The following is a 16084-nucleotide window of genomic DNA, read 5'->3' as shown; positions in this document are numbered from 1 at the left end:
TTTCAGAGAATGTGTAGTACATCAGTAGGAACAACATTTATAAAACTCAGCGCATACCAGTCAAATGACACATGAGCTGCAGACTCTCAAACTTGGCAGTTTTTTTAGGTGTTCCATTCTAAGTGAATGGAAGTCTAGTCTGACAACGAATGGTAGGGCTATTTGTTCTCACAGTCTGTGCATTATGGGACAGATTTAGGTTCATATGTTCATACTAGGCTATCTGCCCTAGGGCATTTATAAGCCTAGCCAGAATGTGTTTGGCTTTCGCCACCCATTTTAAATTTATTTTGCTATGCCCTTTTTCGAGGTTAGTATACTGTGCCTCTGTCTAACAGTGACACAGAAGTGATACCCGAGGTAAACCTACGATCTCCCATCCACTCATCAAGATTCCTCTTGAAGACAGTCAATGAGGGACTCTGCCTAACCTGGACTGGGATTTTATTCCAGAGTGAAGGGAGCCTCTGGGTTATGAATCTGTCCCTCCAGCATGTCCTATTTATTTCAGTGCTGAGGTTCAAGTCTCTCGAGCGTAGCTCGATGGGATTTGGATTTTCTGAGGTGCAGCATGTCCATTAATTCCGGGTTGGACATGGCTTTATACGTCAGGCACAGATCGCCTCTGAACAGGCGGTATGCCACTGAGTAGAGCTGGAGTTTCTTTAACCGGGCAGCATATGGCATCTGTTTGAACCCTTTGATCCTCTTGGTGAGGTACTTTTGGGGTCTTTCCAGTTGCTGCAGGTGTCTGGTAAGGTACATCCCAAAAGGGGCATTGTACTCAATTATGGGCCTGATGAGGGATGAGTAAAGAGGCACGATGACCTCCCCTGATCTAGATGTGAATCCCTTCATGATTAGGTGGGCTATATAAAATGTTTTTCTAACCACTTTGGCCATGTGGTTGTCAAATGAGAGATTACTATCAACTTGGGTCCCCAGGTCCCTAATTACTTCTTCTGTACTTAATGGATTTCCACCTATGTGGTAATTTGTGGGCACTTTGTTTTTGCCAAAGGGGATGACTATACACTTTTGGCATTTAGCTTGAGGCCATGGCTCTGGCACCAGTTGTCTGTTTCTATGAGGCCCTTTTGGAGGATGCTTGTGTCGGCTGGAGAGTCGATTATGGCGCCCAGTTTGCAGTCATCTGCGAACTTGGTCAGCCACAGTCCTTCCGTGTTGGCCTGTACCTCCGAGAAATATATACCGAACAAGAGAGGTCCCAGGACTGAGCCTTGTGGGACACCACTTGTAACTGGTTTGGAGTCTGACATGGCTCCAGCAATTCTAACCATGTGGGTTCTGTCCTTGAGCCAGTTTGCAATCCATCTAGTGACATAGGGGTTTATATTTAAGCTGGTGAGCTTATCTATAATGCCTGAGTGGGGTATTTTATCAAAGGCTTTTGCGAGGTCCAGGTAGGCTGTGTGGACCACCTTCCCCTCGTCAATGGCCTTGGTGACTGTTTCAAAGAAATCAACCAGGTTTAAGAGGCAGGATCTGCCCTTAACAAAGCCGAACTGGGTAGGATCCAGTGTTTGTAGTTCCCCAATATCTTTATTTATGAGGTCCATGATGATCCTTTCCATAGCTTTGCAGACCAAGCTAGTCAGGCTTATGGGGCGATAGTTTCCAGGATCCGTTGAGGCACCACCTTTATGGAGAGGGACCACTGTTGCTGTACGGCACTCTTTGGGCACATATCCTGTAGTAAGGCTGAGATTGAACAGTAGTTTTATGTTTGGGTTTAGCTCTTCTTTGAGTTCATGTAGGACGAGCCGGGACACCATCTGGTCCCATTGATGCTGTGTTTTTGCTTTGGAGAGGCGGCTCTTACCTGAGCATCTGAGATGTCAGGGGGGCAGCACTCTGCTGGGATAGATATTTGCCCTTTTGGTGGGGAGGGGGGAGAAGTTTACGCTGAACCTGTCAGCTAGGATGTTGGCAATGTCTGTGGGTTCGGTGTATTTTTTGTCATTTTGGACTAATTCTGAGCATATCTGGGAATTACCACCCAGGTTCCTAACATAACTAAAGAAAGCCTTGTGATTATCCTTAGTGTCCTGTGCAATTTTTCTCTCAAAGCTGGCCTTAGACAATTTTATGTGTGCCCGTAGTTTTTTGCTAATACTGATCAGTGATGCCTTCCCTTTTGGGATTTTGCTCTATCATTTAGTAGCTTCCTCCTTCTATTGTATAGTTTGTTTATGGCTGGGGTCCACCAGACAGGACGCCTGCCTTTGGAGGATTGGGTCTTGGTTTTATTTGGGATCGCATGATCCATGCATTCCTGAAGGTGTTCATAGAATGCGTTTATAAAGGATTCTGCGGTCTGGGCCGTATTTTCCACAGGCCCGGGGGCTTTGAAGGATTCCACCTCAGTTTTGAGGAGTGTAAAATTTGCTTTAGAGAAGTTTTTCACTGTGGTATTCTGGGCAGGGGGTGGGGTCGGGATGTGAATATCCAGTGAGATTAGTTTATGGTCTGATCTTACAAGTGAGGGATACACTTCTGGTTTGGAGCATAGAGTCCCCATGTTGGTGATGATCAGGTCCAGTATGTTTTCCCCTCTTGTGGGACTGGTAACAAGTTGTTCCATAGCATTTGAGTTTATAAATTCTAGGAACCTTTGGGCTAGGGTGTTGGAGCTAGAGTAATGCTCCCAGTCTATGTTTGGGTAGTTGAAGTCGCCCAATAAAATGGTGTTTGGAGAGACCTTCATATTTTCCAGTGTTCTCAGGAAGGCCAAGTGGGGTTCCTGGGTTTGGGAGGGTGGTCTGTAGCAGGCTATAAACTGGAAGGCAGTTTTACCCACTGTTAGTTGCACATGGATAGTCTCTGATGCTTCGTGCTTTGCCACCAACCTGGAGGTGTGGGTATCTTTGATGAATATCGATACTCCCTCCTTTTGTGGTTCGGTCCAAGTTTTGGGGCCGAAAAGCATGGTATGAGGTATAACCTGGTAGTGCTGGGGTGCTCTCAGGAGCCCTGAACCAGGTTTCTGTTACTGCACAGATATCAATGTTCTCCATGCTAAGGAGAGTTTCGAGTGCATGCATCTTGAGGTTTAGACTTCTGGCGTTGAGTAGCATTACTCTTAGTTTCTTATCCCTTGTGTTACCTACGGAGGTGGGTTTGTCTTTTGAGCCTTGCCTAAAAAAGGCACTATGGGGGTAGCAAGAGCCTTTCCCAATATCCGAAAGCCCAGGGGTGACAGGTGCAAGCCGTCCCTAGCGAAGCATCGTGGCTTGTCGAGCATATCATCCCAAGCTGACAGGCATTGGATCCCCTTTGAATGACACCAGTACTTAAGCCAATTGTTGAAATTGATCTTCTTGTCTTCATATTGTGGCATCATTCTTGGTGAGGGTAAGATGCTACTCAAGGTCAGGGTCATACCGGCCTGGGCTACATGCTCAGAGAGCTCTTTTATGTCTCTTTTCATGTAGTCCAGGGAGGTACGTCTCAGGTCATTCACACCAGCACGGACAATGACTGAGTCATATTTGTACTTGCCTTGGAGTGACCTGAGTGCTTGTGTTATGTGGCGGATCCTAGCGCCCGACAGGCTGCTCACTGTGACCCTCTCCTTGTTCAGCCTGGTGAGCGGGACGTCAGTGTGCCTGACGATAGAGTCACCTATTACAAGTGTATCAGGTGTGTTGTTTAGTCTTAAGGGCTGTGACTGTTTGGCACACTGGCTTTGTGAGATATGTGTTGTACGTGTTTTGTTTTGGGGTAGCGGCTGCTTGGGTGTCTGCTTTGGAGGTCTCTGCTGCTTTGGCAGATCTTTATTTAGAGCCTCCGAGTATGTTTTTGTGTGATTATGTGTTTGGTTTGCTGTCCTGGTAGGTCTATGTGAGACTGGAATTGTAGTGAGTGTGGTTTCCTTCTCCTCCTGACTGGTTATGCCAGTACTGAGTTGAGAGAGCTTAGCCTCCAGTTTGGCTATATGATTGCATCTCTCACATGTGTTGGAATTTGTTGGGAGGAGGAGAGGGTTGTCTGCGTACATGAGGCAGTTGTAACATTGCCTCAAAATTCCCAGATTCACCAGCTGGACCTGAGAGGAGATTGACAACTGACCTTTGGACATGCTAGAATAATATTGGGAATTCCTTAATAATTGAAAACCAGGGCCAGTGGGGAGTGAGGGTGTAGTGCTTTTAATTTTTAGTGCTGACTTATATAATTGCTTTAGTGAGCAAGTGCCAGGTAACTTAAGTGCAATGTGTTCCAGGTAACTTAAATGCAAAAACGACAAACAGTAACTTTCTTTCAAGTGAAACAAGGAAATAAGTACAGTAAGCAATGCAGATATCACTAGTGATCCACAGAAGCGCTGAGAAGCCGCGTATTAGGTGGAATTAGTGTTCCAGGGAAATAACAAGCAAACAAACAACAAACATATAAACAAAGCTATATTCAGCAGGCCTGGATCTAGTCTATGCTACAGCAAACAAGGTGTACCAATTTCAGTAAGATACAGTTCCAATATTCAGGCACTATAAACCTTTAACCAGAAATTCCCAGCTCAGAAGGGCAGAGTCCAGCCTCTTCTCCCACAAGAGTGCAGACCACAAACCTTCTTAATGTAAAATAACTGGCCTGAAGCCCAAGTGCTTAAACCAGAACTAATACACTTTAAGAATAACAGACACTGGGCTCTCAATCAGCAGTTCCCAACTTAGAAGGATGAAAGCTACCTGTCCTGCCACCACAGGCATGCCACAAACCTTCCTAATGTAAAACAACTGGTCTGAAGCCCAAGTGCTTAATCCAAAAGACTTAGAATGACAGCTAAACTTTAATCAAGTTACTACCAAGCAGTAATAAATACAATTGAATACTTTAGAGAATGCCTGGATTAGTGCTCAAGTTACACAAACAAAGCTAGATCCAGCAGGCCCGAATCCAGTCTACTATGCCACAGCAAACAAGGCGCACCAACTTCAGTAAGAAGCAGTTCAGATATGCATGCACTATAAGCCTTCAATCAGAAATTCCCAGCTCAGAAGGGCAGAGTCCAGCCTCTCCTCCCACAAGAGTGCAGACCACGAACCCTCTTAATGTAAAATAACTGGCCTGAAAGCCCAAGTGCTTAAACCAGAATTAATACACTTTTAGAATAACAGACACTGAGCCCTCAATCAGCAGTTCCCAACCTAGAAGGATGTAAGCTCACTACAGTGCAGACCACAAACCCTCTCAGTGCAAAACAACTGGTCCGAAGCCCAAGTGTTTAAACCAGAAGGCTTAGAATGAGTTACACCAAGCAGTAATAAATACAATTGAGTACTTTTAAGATGATGCAAAAGTAAAAAAGTAGGTAGAAACACAAGTACAGTAAAAGCAGATGAAAATTTTTTTTTTTTTCTGAACAAGTGCTGAGATCAAAGAAACAGATTTGAGTGCTGAAACTAGAAAACTGGCTAGTTATAGGTGAAAAAACTAAGCTAGAAGGCTTCCCTCCAACACAGAAGGGCTTGGGGGCTCAGAAGCCTACAAATAGTCTATACCACTTAACAGGAAAGGCAGGAAACAAGCTTAAATTTTTTTTTCTCTGTTTCCCAGATGCTCTCTTTGTACACAGTAGGAGTGCCTGAAATCAGAATATGATCTCACTGCACTCAGTTGAGTGAGCAAATGAGATGGGCCCAGAAGGAGTATCCAAACACAAATTTACAAGAGGGGCGGCAGCTGCAAGGCCACTAAGATTAACACCAAAACAAAAACAGGGAGGGTGGGTGGAACTAACTGAAGAGCAGATTGAAAACTTCCAGTTGAGCTAATATTCCTTCCACACAGTTAAAATCAATTTAAATACTGTATTTTTTTGAAAAAAAAAGCAGATAAAGGTACTTAAATTCTCTTATACGTCCAGTTGAATATAGCAAGTTCTTAGCCGGCCAAAGCTGAGGTTTTTAAGCAGAAAATATTTCACACTGCACCACTTAAATAGGCAAGGACAGGAAATCAAAGAATGTGACTATCCCCACACCTGTAATTACTAGCAAATAACAAAATTCAGCAAACACTGACTAACTTCCAGTTCAGCTAATATTCCTTCCACACTGAAGAGCAGAGTGAAAACTTCCAGTTGAGCTAATATTCCTTCCACACAGTTAAAATCAATTTAAATACTGTATTTTTTTGAAAAAAAAAAAAGGCAGATAATTCCAAAGGAATCACGATGTCTGCCCCCATGAAGGCAGACAAGAGTAAAAGCAAAATAAAATTAGGAAAGAGTACTTATTTTGCTGCAGGCAGCTTTGGGAGGTGTAGTAAATCATGGCAAGATAAAAATATAGGGCTATTTGTTCTCACAGTCTGTGCATTGAGACAGATTGAGCTTTCCAAAGGAATCACAATGTCTGCCCCCATGAGGGCAGACAAGAGTAAAAAAAACTAAAAAAAATTAGGAATGAGTAATTATTTTGCTGCAGGCAGCTTTAGGAGGTGCAGTAAATCACGGCAAGATAAAAAATATATGTTTTTTCATTGTTTGCCCGTAGTGGTCCTTCAAGCATCCCCCTAAACGAAAAGGAAGACTAGTTCCCCTGCAAAATTAATATAAATAAAAAAACACTAACTTTATTGCATTCTTGGGGGTTAACGTTTGGCAATGTAAACAATATATCCTCATCAAAAATCACGCCATGTGCTTTTTTGACTTAGTTTCGGGTAACAAAATCAGGCAACTACTCAGCCACCAATTTTGCCGGCTAGGAGGGGCCTACCACTTGAAGACGCTAGCCAATTCGTTTATTGATCTCCTCCCCTTTACATTGGCGAATGAAGGTAGCCAGAGTGGTTGGTTTTGCAGGTTACTGATTGAGCTCTGGTTCTGATAAGTTTCAGCTGTCAAGTCTCTGCACTGTAACATGGCTTTCTTTGTGATACATCTTTTGTTTTGCACTACTTTGTTTGCTCGCTATAAAGCTTCCGAAGTAAATTTAGTGAACGAAGAAGTTAAACGTTTTGTGGATCTAGCAACTCACTTAGCAAAAATGACCACAGAAGTGACTATTTCGAACAGTGGACCTGCGGCTGCATACTCTTTTCTCATTGCCTTGGACCCAGAGCTGGAAAGTCATCTCGCTTTTATTGGGGTCAGTATAAGTTTAACTTCACTCTTTAGTTACTGGTCTGAATGGTAGAAATTTGTTACGTACACGTGTCTTATGCGGAATATAATAAAAAAGGGGGAGTGGAAATATTTTGCTATTGTCTTGCTTAAGCATTTCATATATTTACAGTTCATTATGTTAGTTATACATTTTATTATAGCTGCCGTGCACGCCTGTAATTAGTTTTGTTCAGTTAGCTGTAGGTATATGGAACGTTTGCAAATGCTGGTTTAACGCATTGACAATCTGCTACTTCCGGGTTAGGCTCTCTTTTTCATTATTTGACACGTAAGCATACTGTTTGGTACGTCGTCTGCAGCGGCTTGCATGAAACTCTGCAACTTCATTTCTTTTTCCAGAAATGTTGTTTTGTTGTATACTGTGTTTGCAGGTATTGTTTTTATGGAGGGGCGGTTAGCAACAGATATTTCTCTGTTATTTAAGTCCTATGTTTGAGATAGTTCCAGTGATTCTTTTACTCTTCTGGTTGCAACAGTGGCTGCCAGAAGTCCACGTAAAAGTTAGATTGACCAGGAACTTCTCATTTGAGTTTCATGCATATGGACTGTCATGTAATTGAGTAGCGATTGCACGCCCACTTAAATTCAAGTTGTAGTCTAATTTCCTAAATTTTCCTCATACAAGCTGAAAATTGCACTAAACTGATTTTTGTACAAATGGATGTAGTGTCTAGGGACGTCGGAAGTATTCTAGAATTAAAATATGAAACACGATTAACTGCATTTTCATCCTTCTTGCAGCCTTTTGCAGATTTGGATTAACATAACTTTATTTCTAAAGCTGTTTCCGAGGCTCTTGATGTGATGGTTTTGGTTGTGCTTAATTCAGTCCAGTAACCTGTGGCTGTCTTCATAATAGTTGTTTTGAAGTGCATGACTATCTGAAACAATGTACCCGATGACATTGATACTCACCGTGGGATTTATGGAGACTACCTAGATATAGATATCTTTACTCTACATTTCTTAATATTGTTGCTGAGGTGAATAGGACACTGTTTTTGCTGTTGGTAAGTTGCTACTTAAACAGGAATGATAAGGATTATGTGAAACAATCTGTAGTGATGCAGTACCTCAGTCAGACATTCATATAAAGTGGCCATAAGTGGTTAATTTCATTAAGTGATTCTGAACCTGATAGGCTTGTTGTCTTGACGTTGTTGAGCATTTTATTTTGTTTATAGATGTTTTTACCTGAATAGAGCACTAGACAAGATTGCAAACCACTGTGTGGACTGTTAAGGATGTATCTTTAATTTCTGATTTGAATGCGACATCAGAGTATACTTTCATATCCCCACTGACCTTTTCTTTCAAGTATCCTTGTGAATCTTTTGTATTTTATACAACAAAATTAAGCCAGAAAACCATTTCTCACTAATAAATGGTGTGCCTTGGCTGACCCACATATTTTTACAAGTTAAGAACATTTGATGTTGGCTTCCAACTTTAAGCCTCCGCAGCCTTATGATCCTCTTTATAAACTGTTAGGTGCATTTAACTAGTGTATTTGTAAATTTCCCTGGTGTTCTTTATAGGATCGTAGAAGGTTACTAGCCTATCGACCCAGGGGACATTTCAAGTCTAGCCGTTTCATCCCAGTATAATACCATAGATAAATACAATTCTGAGTATTGACTAGATTATCAATGTAACATCTTATTGACTACAGTTTCATTGCTCCAACTCAACAATGTTTCTGCCCAGGACACAGCACATCTACTGCACTCATATCCTTCACAGATACTGTAAACAAAGCCTTGGACTCTGGTCAGCAAACCTCAGTAATACTACTGGACTTATCTAAGGCTTTTGATACAGTATCATGTCAAAAGTTACTACAACAATTAACTATATTAGGATGCTGTACATCAACTCTAAAATGGTTTGCTAGCTACTTAATGAACGGAAAACTATGCATTCGATGGCAACCTATTACCTGGTAAATAAAATCGGAGTCCCCCAGGGCTCCAGCCTTGGACCCTTACTTTTCAACATTTTTATTAACCGTCTTCATACAGCCTCTCTTGAAAGCAAGCTAATTCAATATGCTGACGATTCCACCATTATCTTCTATGCCAATAATTTACAACATTTCTAAAAATAACATAAAATGCTCTCACCTCCATTGAAACTTGGTTAAATAATGCAAAATTACTCCTAAACCCCTTAAAACCAAACTGTTAATGTTCACACCAAAACCTCTTCTCCATGACTTCATAATGTACTCATTAAATAATAGAGAAATAGAAATACATAACTTAGGCAAAGTTACTGGGCATCACCATGGATAACACACTCTGCTTTGAACATCACATATTAAACACCATAAAAACACACACTTTTAAGCTAGGTAAACTGTATAGGAACAAACAATTCCTAGATAACCCCACCAAAAAACTCTCGCTAAAACGTATTTGCTTCCCCATCCCTTTTGCATGGGACCCCCATCCTTACAAACCTCCACATGTCTCTCAAAAACAAGTTTCAATCATGTTACTACAAAATTGCTAAATTTGCTACTGGTCTATATTATGGCACACATCACTGCCAGGCCCTCAGCGAATAAAATTGGCTTCATTTTCCCCAGTACCTTAGTTATGTGCAGCTAACTCAAGCACATAAATTAATACACAAACCTGACAGCTGCCCAGCATTAAAAGATATCCTACAGCTCTGTACCCCATCCAGAAGTCTCCGCTCTACTAATAAGCTAATCTTAGAAGTATATAAGCCTTATAAAAGAGCTGGTATAAACGTCTACTCTTTCTCCATTGCTAAACAGTGGAACACCCTACCCCTAAATATCACAACCGTAGACTCCTTAAGGGCCTGCAAACTCGCCTTTAAAAACCACCTCCGCAACACACGTGTTTCTTTTCCTCTCCCAAAGGCGAACAGACTTTCCCATCTCTTCATCCTAACTATATTACTGTCCGTCTCCCCATACCTTCTCTCTCCTCATACTACCTCCCCACCATTCTTGGTGCCAAACTCCTCCCGTAATCCTCTGCCTATATTCTGTGCACCCTTTCTCCCCTAACTGATGACTTGCTACTTACCTCTCATCTCCACCAGCCCCTTCATCTCAAACTACATCTTTCCTATATTTTTCACATTCTGCTTACCTTTTATCTAAACATCTCTCATAATACTCCTTACCTAGCCTATATACATCTCTCTATCTACTGTAGTCTACCTAATCTCTAAACATCTCTTCTCTAATCTACCTAATCTCTAAACATCTCTTCTCTAGTCTACTATTCCTTACCTACCCTGTCTTCATCTCGTCTCTCTCTCTCACTGTATCCTCTCTTCCTCCAACTCAGTAATCTTAAACAGAAAGCTGTACCTCCTTACTCTCTCTATAAACATACAACTTTACCTACATGAACTTGCCTATCTTCTTACTGTTCACTGTATCGTGTATCCCTGACAAACCTTACCCCAAAATTAATACTTTTTCATAGCTAAACTTTACCATGTCTATTTATCTTGCATAACAATACTTTGACACATTGTACAGTTTCCCATTTTTGATTGTAATATGCTGTACCAACCTGTATGTGTAATGTTTATTTATCTTGTGTAATAATGCTTTAAACTATTGCATTTTCTTCTCTTTCTCGATTTGTAATGTGTTGAACTAAACTGTGTGTTTAGTGCATACTGTATATTGTCAAAAATTCTGAACTTTATGTGGAGCTTTTCTCCCTGGGCCTCCGCTGAAATTGGGTTTCTGACCTAGTCGGACTTCCCCGGTCAACAAATGTTAAATAAATAATAAACAATGACTGCCCATGTCCAAGAGGGTTGTGGGTGCTATCCCCGGTAAGAATTTACTGTGCCTCATCTACTCATCCAGGTTCCTTTTGAACAGTGTCCTAAAGGTGCTCTGTTTCACATGAATTGTCAGCCTATTCCAAAGACTTGGCAGTTGCTGGGAGTAGGCTGCCGGTTCAGTTTGCTGTTGCAGTAATGTAAGCTGTATGGGATGTCCTGCCAAGGATTGCTCCCATCCACATTAGTCTCCTTCCAAGTGCTTTTTAGGACACTCCTCATACCCCATACCTGCCCTTCATTTTCTACATTCTGATGCAGGCTGTAACTATGGTACCAAACTTTATAACTTTCTTCTTCCCAAGATGGACTGTGGGTTTCAGCACATCACTGAGTTATAGGTTCCAATCCCAGTGGACCTCTGAAGTATTGCATGGAGTTAAGTTCAAAAGCAGCCAGCTTGTGCGTCACTGCTAATACTATTTCATAACACAGTCTAATAAAATATCAATGCTATTCTACCCTAGAGACTACTCTAGGAGACCTTTTGTAAAACCTAGTCCTCAAACCCTGATATCCCAGATCTTGACAACATGGATATGCAATTTCCAAATGTCTGTGTCGATCTCTTGCTAGATGTGGGCATTCTAAGACAAAGCAGCAGTTGTCTTGTGTTCACAAACAACCTTTTAATCCACAGTATACAAGAAATGTACAATCTCAACTTATCTTCTTCTTCTTCTTTCGGCTTTTTCCCGGTTAGGGGTCGCCACAGCGGATCACCTTGTCCGCACATTGATTGGCAGTGGAGTTTTACGGTGTCGAGTTGCCAGCCCGGCGCCCAACTTTCCACAGAAGGCACACTCACACGCACACCTAGGGCCAATTTAGAGTATCCAGTCCACCAATCTCAACTTATCTGGAGGCAAAATTTCACTTAAAAATAAGGCTCTCTCTCTGACACACACACATGCACACAATTTTATGCTGAGGCATTAAAAAGCAGCATCTCCCCAAACCTCGACATTCTAAGCTTGCAAATGGCAACACCTATTCTCCACAGTCTCTAAAGCACACCTCAAAACAACACCAAATACCACACCTAAAACTACATGCAATGGACCCCCAAAAACAAGTCCCGTAAGGCAAGCAAACGATTTACCCAGGACTATTGTCTTATGGGAAGCCGTTGTATGATGCACAGATGTTGCACTCAGATTGGACAATGAGAAGATTGTGGTCAGCTGCTTATCTGGAATCAGAATCTGCAAAGTTATATACACACTCCAATCTTTGCATCACAGGTACCAGTATGATTCTGTCATGGTCCATGTGGGCATAAATTACCTAAGACTTATCTTTAGATTACGTGAACAGAGATGTTATGGACCTTTCTGAATGTGTCCCAGACTGTTATGTGCCTTGCATTGAGCAGCATTCTACCATCACCAAGGAGTAATAATTGGCTTAGGTTCTGGTGTCAGTCCAGGGGGATTCAGTATCTGTCCGCCCGGGAAGAGGTGATCAGCGGACCACATTGCTTTGCAAAGATGGCCTACATCTGTCCCTCATGCTTCTGAATTTTGGCTACAACTTTATCCACTCTCTTGGGGTCTTTTATTTTTAGGCAGTAACAGTGACAAATCTGACATAGCAAATAAATCCAAAGGTAACCTAAAGGTGTTACTGCTTAATGCTTGGAGCCTTAACAAGAAACTCCACTCCTGCCTTAAGTTTCACTTCTGAACACACTCTTTAGTGTAATTTGCTCTTTTTTTTTTTTTTTTTCTCCTTTGCAATATTCAGCACCTCGTTTACATTTTTAATCTCTACAAGCTCTTCTCTGGAGAATATAGACATCTGTGCCATTATTGAGACTTGGTTTAAAGCCACAAGTAGTACTCCAGCAGTGCAAGGCTGCAGTGCCTTCCACACATTTAGACCATCATCCGCACATTGAAGGACTAAAGGTGGTAGTGTTTTGTTTTACATTAACAGTAAGTATACATCAAGGTTGAATAAACAGGATAATACCTTGGAGTTCTTCCACATGTAAATCACCATAGAGAGAGTCCCTTACTATATGTTAGCAAGCTATAGGTAATCCATTTATGTTACAAAAATCCCTCAACTCTTATCTAGACTTTTTTGAATGTGTCTTCACCCAACCAAGCACTCTACTTATAGGCGACGTTAATCACCCTTCTGTAGATTCGGAAACGTACACTGCCTGGAACTTCCATGCACAACATTTCCTGGACTTTATTTAGTATGCACTCCAATCAGAGGTTCAAACATACCAAACCTAGTCATCATCAGTTTGGAGACACCCCCCCCCCCCCATCTCCCTGATCCAGTCCTCACTGGTGAGGTCAGATCACAGAGCTGTGTCCTTTTTGAAGTAAATCAACTTGAAAAACCCAGCAAAATCTGTTAATAGTAGGGAACTATTCTAAAGCAGCCTATATTCTGTTAAGCAATAGTTTGTCAAAGTTCAGTGTTCTGCTTAATCCCAAGGTCACAACGCCTTGTGCAGAATTGTTTACAGAAACATTGTACAAACATGTAAATGGCTGATTGAGGACTGCTGTACTGACAACAAGTAAACCCAAAGCAAACCACGCTGGAGGACTCTTGGTCTTAACAGGGTATATAACAAAAGGTAAAAGTCATGGCCAAAATTAGAAAAAGAAACTTTCATAATAACAAGCACATTATTAAAAGTAAACAAAAAATTAAGAGACTTAATTAAAGCCAATTACGAGGTCATGATAGCTTCTCTGGCTAAAGATGGCCACAAGGCCTTCTATAGGTATGTCTGAAACCGTGAAGGTAACATGCAACAATGTGCAGAGCTAAAAGTAAGTAACCACCTTCACTGAGCAGAATGACATAGAGAATATGTTGGCCAACAGATTCAGCTCACTCAGCCTCCACTCCTTCTTGCCACCCCCCCCCCCCATGAAATCCCTACCAGCATAACCTACCCAACTAGCAGCAGGGAGCAGGTCATAGCAGCGCTCACTGAGGTGGTAAAAAGAGTCTCAGTGGGGCCCAGCACAGCAATATCAAAGGTTACCTTTTAATTCATTACAGCCATGTGATGCCTTCAGGTGCTTCTGTAGTTAAATTCTACTAATGCCTATAGGCGTCAAATATTGCTTGTTCATATATGCATTAATACTTCCAAAGCCTTGCTACATACAGAGCATTGAAAGATTTCATCTTAAAGCTTACAGAATTGCAAACGCAACTGTATTGGTATTTTATCTGTCTAGTGCATAATATTTCTTCATATTATATTTATATTGTTATAAATTTTACATTTTTATAAGCATCTCAACAGCCAAAGTGGAATTGACACAACTGCTTAACATTATACGAAAGCTGATGGCTGGATGAACAAAATTCTGATGACAATATGCGTGTAACTTGAGTGGGTGCTGAGAAATTGTAAGCTATTTACAAGACATTACAAACATAATAGTTACTATATTTAGTATGACTTATAAAATCCTGTTGAATACCACTGCTATAAACGTGGTTTGTGCTGAAGAGTTTGACATTTACACTTTTTAAGTAACGTCTGGTTCCAGATAGGATTTATATCAGAACATTGAATAGTGAAAATATCGAACGCTCTAAAGAGCAAATATCCAGGACCTCAAATTGCTTTTTTTGAGATCGCAGTACAGTGAAGATCGGAATATTTGCCCTTTTCTCACTGTAGTGAGATCTCGGAGTTGGGGTATATATTTGGTGGGGAAGTAACTGTGAAGCTAGGTAAAGGCTGCCAGCCTAGCCAGATAGAATTCTGTAAATAATTCTGTAATTTGTAAATATTAATGTAAGCCACAGGCTATTAATGTAAGCCACAGGCTTGTTCTCTTAAATGTGAAAATACTGCATTGGATATTGAACTGCAAAACTATAACAGTGCACTCTACTGTAAGAAAACAAAGTCAAATATTTTATGACTGTCTTTGATGTCAGAATTCGGAGCAATATGTCTAGAGGGAGGCATCCTGCCTGTTATTTTAAGACTAGAGTTAATGGCTAGAATTTGCATGTATAAATATCCTTTATTGTTCTGGTTTCTGACCAGGTGTAAATGTAAATGTAGTTTCTGTTAGCCTGGGAACACCAGAGAAGTGTGAAGAATGATGTCATGTCATGTGAAGCAGCTCTGTGTCATCAGTTTAAAGAGAGAGTTCAGAGCATTTTGTCTTTTAACATCCAACTCGCCACTCTGCCTGTTTCTATATGTCAGTTTAGAACTGTTTTTTCTCTTAGAAATAGCTAGGAATTAGGAAGATTGGACTGTGTTTTTCTTTTCTTTGGGTGGCCATGGTGGTGCAGCGGTTAGCGTTGCCGTCTCACAGCAAGAGGTTCTCCAGTTTGATCCTCGGCTGGGGTGCCTTCTGTGCAGAATATGCATGTCCTCCCTGTGGTCGCGTGGGTTTCCTCCGGGTGCTCCGGTTTCCTCCCACATCCCAAAGATATGCTGTAGGTGGATTGGACACTCAAAATTGGCCCTAGGTGTGAGTGCGTGTGTGTGTGTCTTCTGTGAAAGGTTGGGCGCCGGGCTGACAACTCAACACCGTAAAACTCCATTGCCAATCCTGAGTGGATGGTGATCAGCTGTGGCGACCCCTAACCGGGAAAAGCCGAAAGAAGAAGACTGTGTTTTTCTTTGATGTCAGAACTTTCCTACGGTATTATTTTAAGTATTTCCCTGTGATCTCTGAACTCTTGACTAACACTGTGTAGTAAGAAGTATTGTCTTGTGTTATTTATTAAATATTTTTAAACCTTTCAGGTGTAGCTGTTTTATGTAGTTAATTTAAGCTCGAGTACATTACATGTATATAGTGATGCTGTACCAAGTCACTCCAAATAAGTCTTGACAGTTAGGTTGCACTTATTTGGATAATAATATTGCACAGTAATAATGGGACACCCTTCATAAGGGCCTTTTGAGTAGCTGATAAATATTAGTGGGTGGTGGCTGTGATTTCTACCTTATAGTCTGGGGGGGAAAGGGGGCACAGCTGGAGAACCTGTGCCAGCCTTCCCCAGGAGTGTCTGTGTGGTTGCGTAAACTCATCTGAAAGCGTGTCCCTGCCCAAGTAGCTGACACACACACAA

At 41.4% G+C, this 16084-nt stretch overlaps 1 protein-coding gene across 1 annotated transcript in view; it reads left to right on the top strand.

Moving 5' to 3' along the window:
* Positions 1 to 6844: 6844 nt before the first annotated feature.
* RPN1 (ribophorin I) overlaps positions 6845 to 16084 on the top strand; it is a 937203-nt gene continuing 927963 nt past the window's right edge. The window contains exon 1 of the mRNA XM_044078412.1: positions 6845 to 7118. Coding sequence (XP_043934347.1) covers positions 6891 to 7118 — 228 coding nt within the window. The 5' untranslated portion in view covers positions 6845 to 6890. The remainder of the gene's footprint in view (positions 7119 to 16084) is intronic.

Source organism: Protopterus annectens, chromosome 7.part0, assembly GCF_019279795.1.
Source record: "Protopterus annectens isolate FY-2018-M chromosome 7.part0, PAN1.0, whole genome shotgun sequence".
In the NCBI taxonomy this organism is placed as follows: Eukaryota; Metazoa; Chordata; order Ceratodontiformes; family Protopteridae; genus Protopterus; species Protopterus annectens.
The sequence above is the reverse complement of the archived record's forward strand: the minus strand, read 5'-3'. Positions and strand labels throughout refer to the sequence as shown.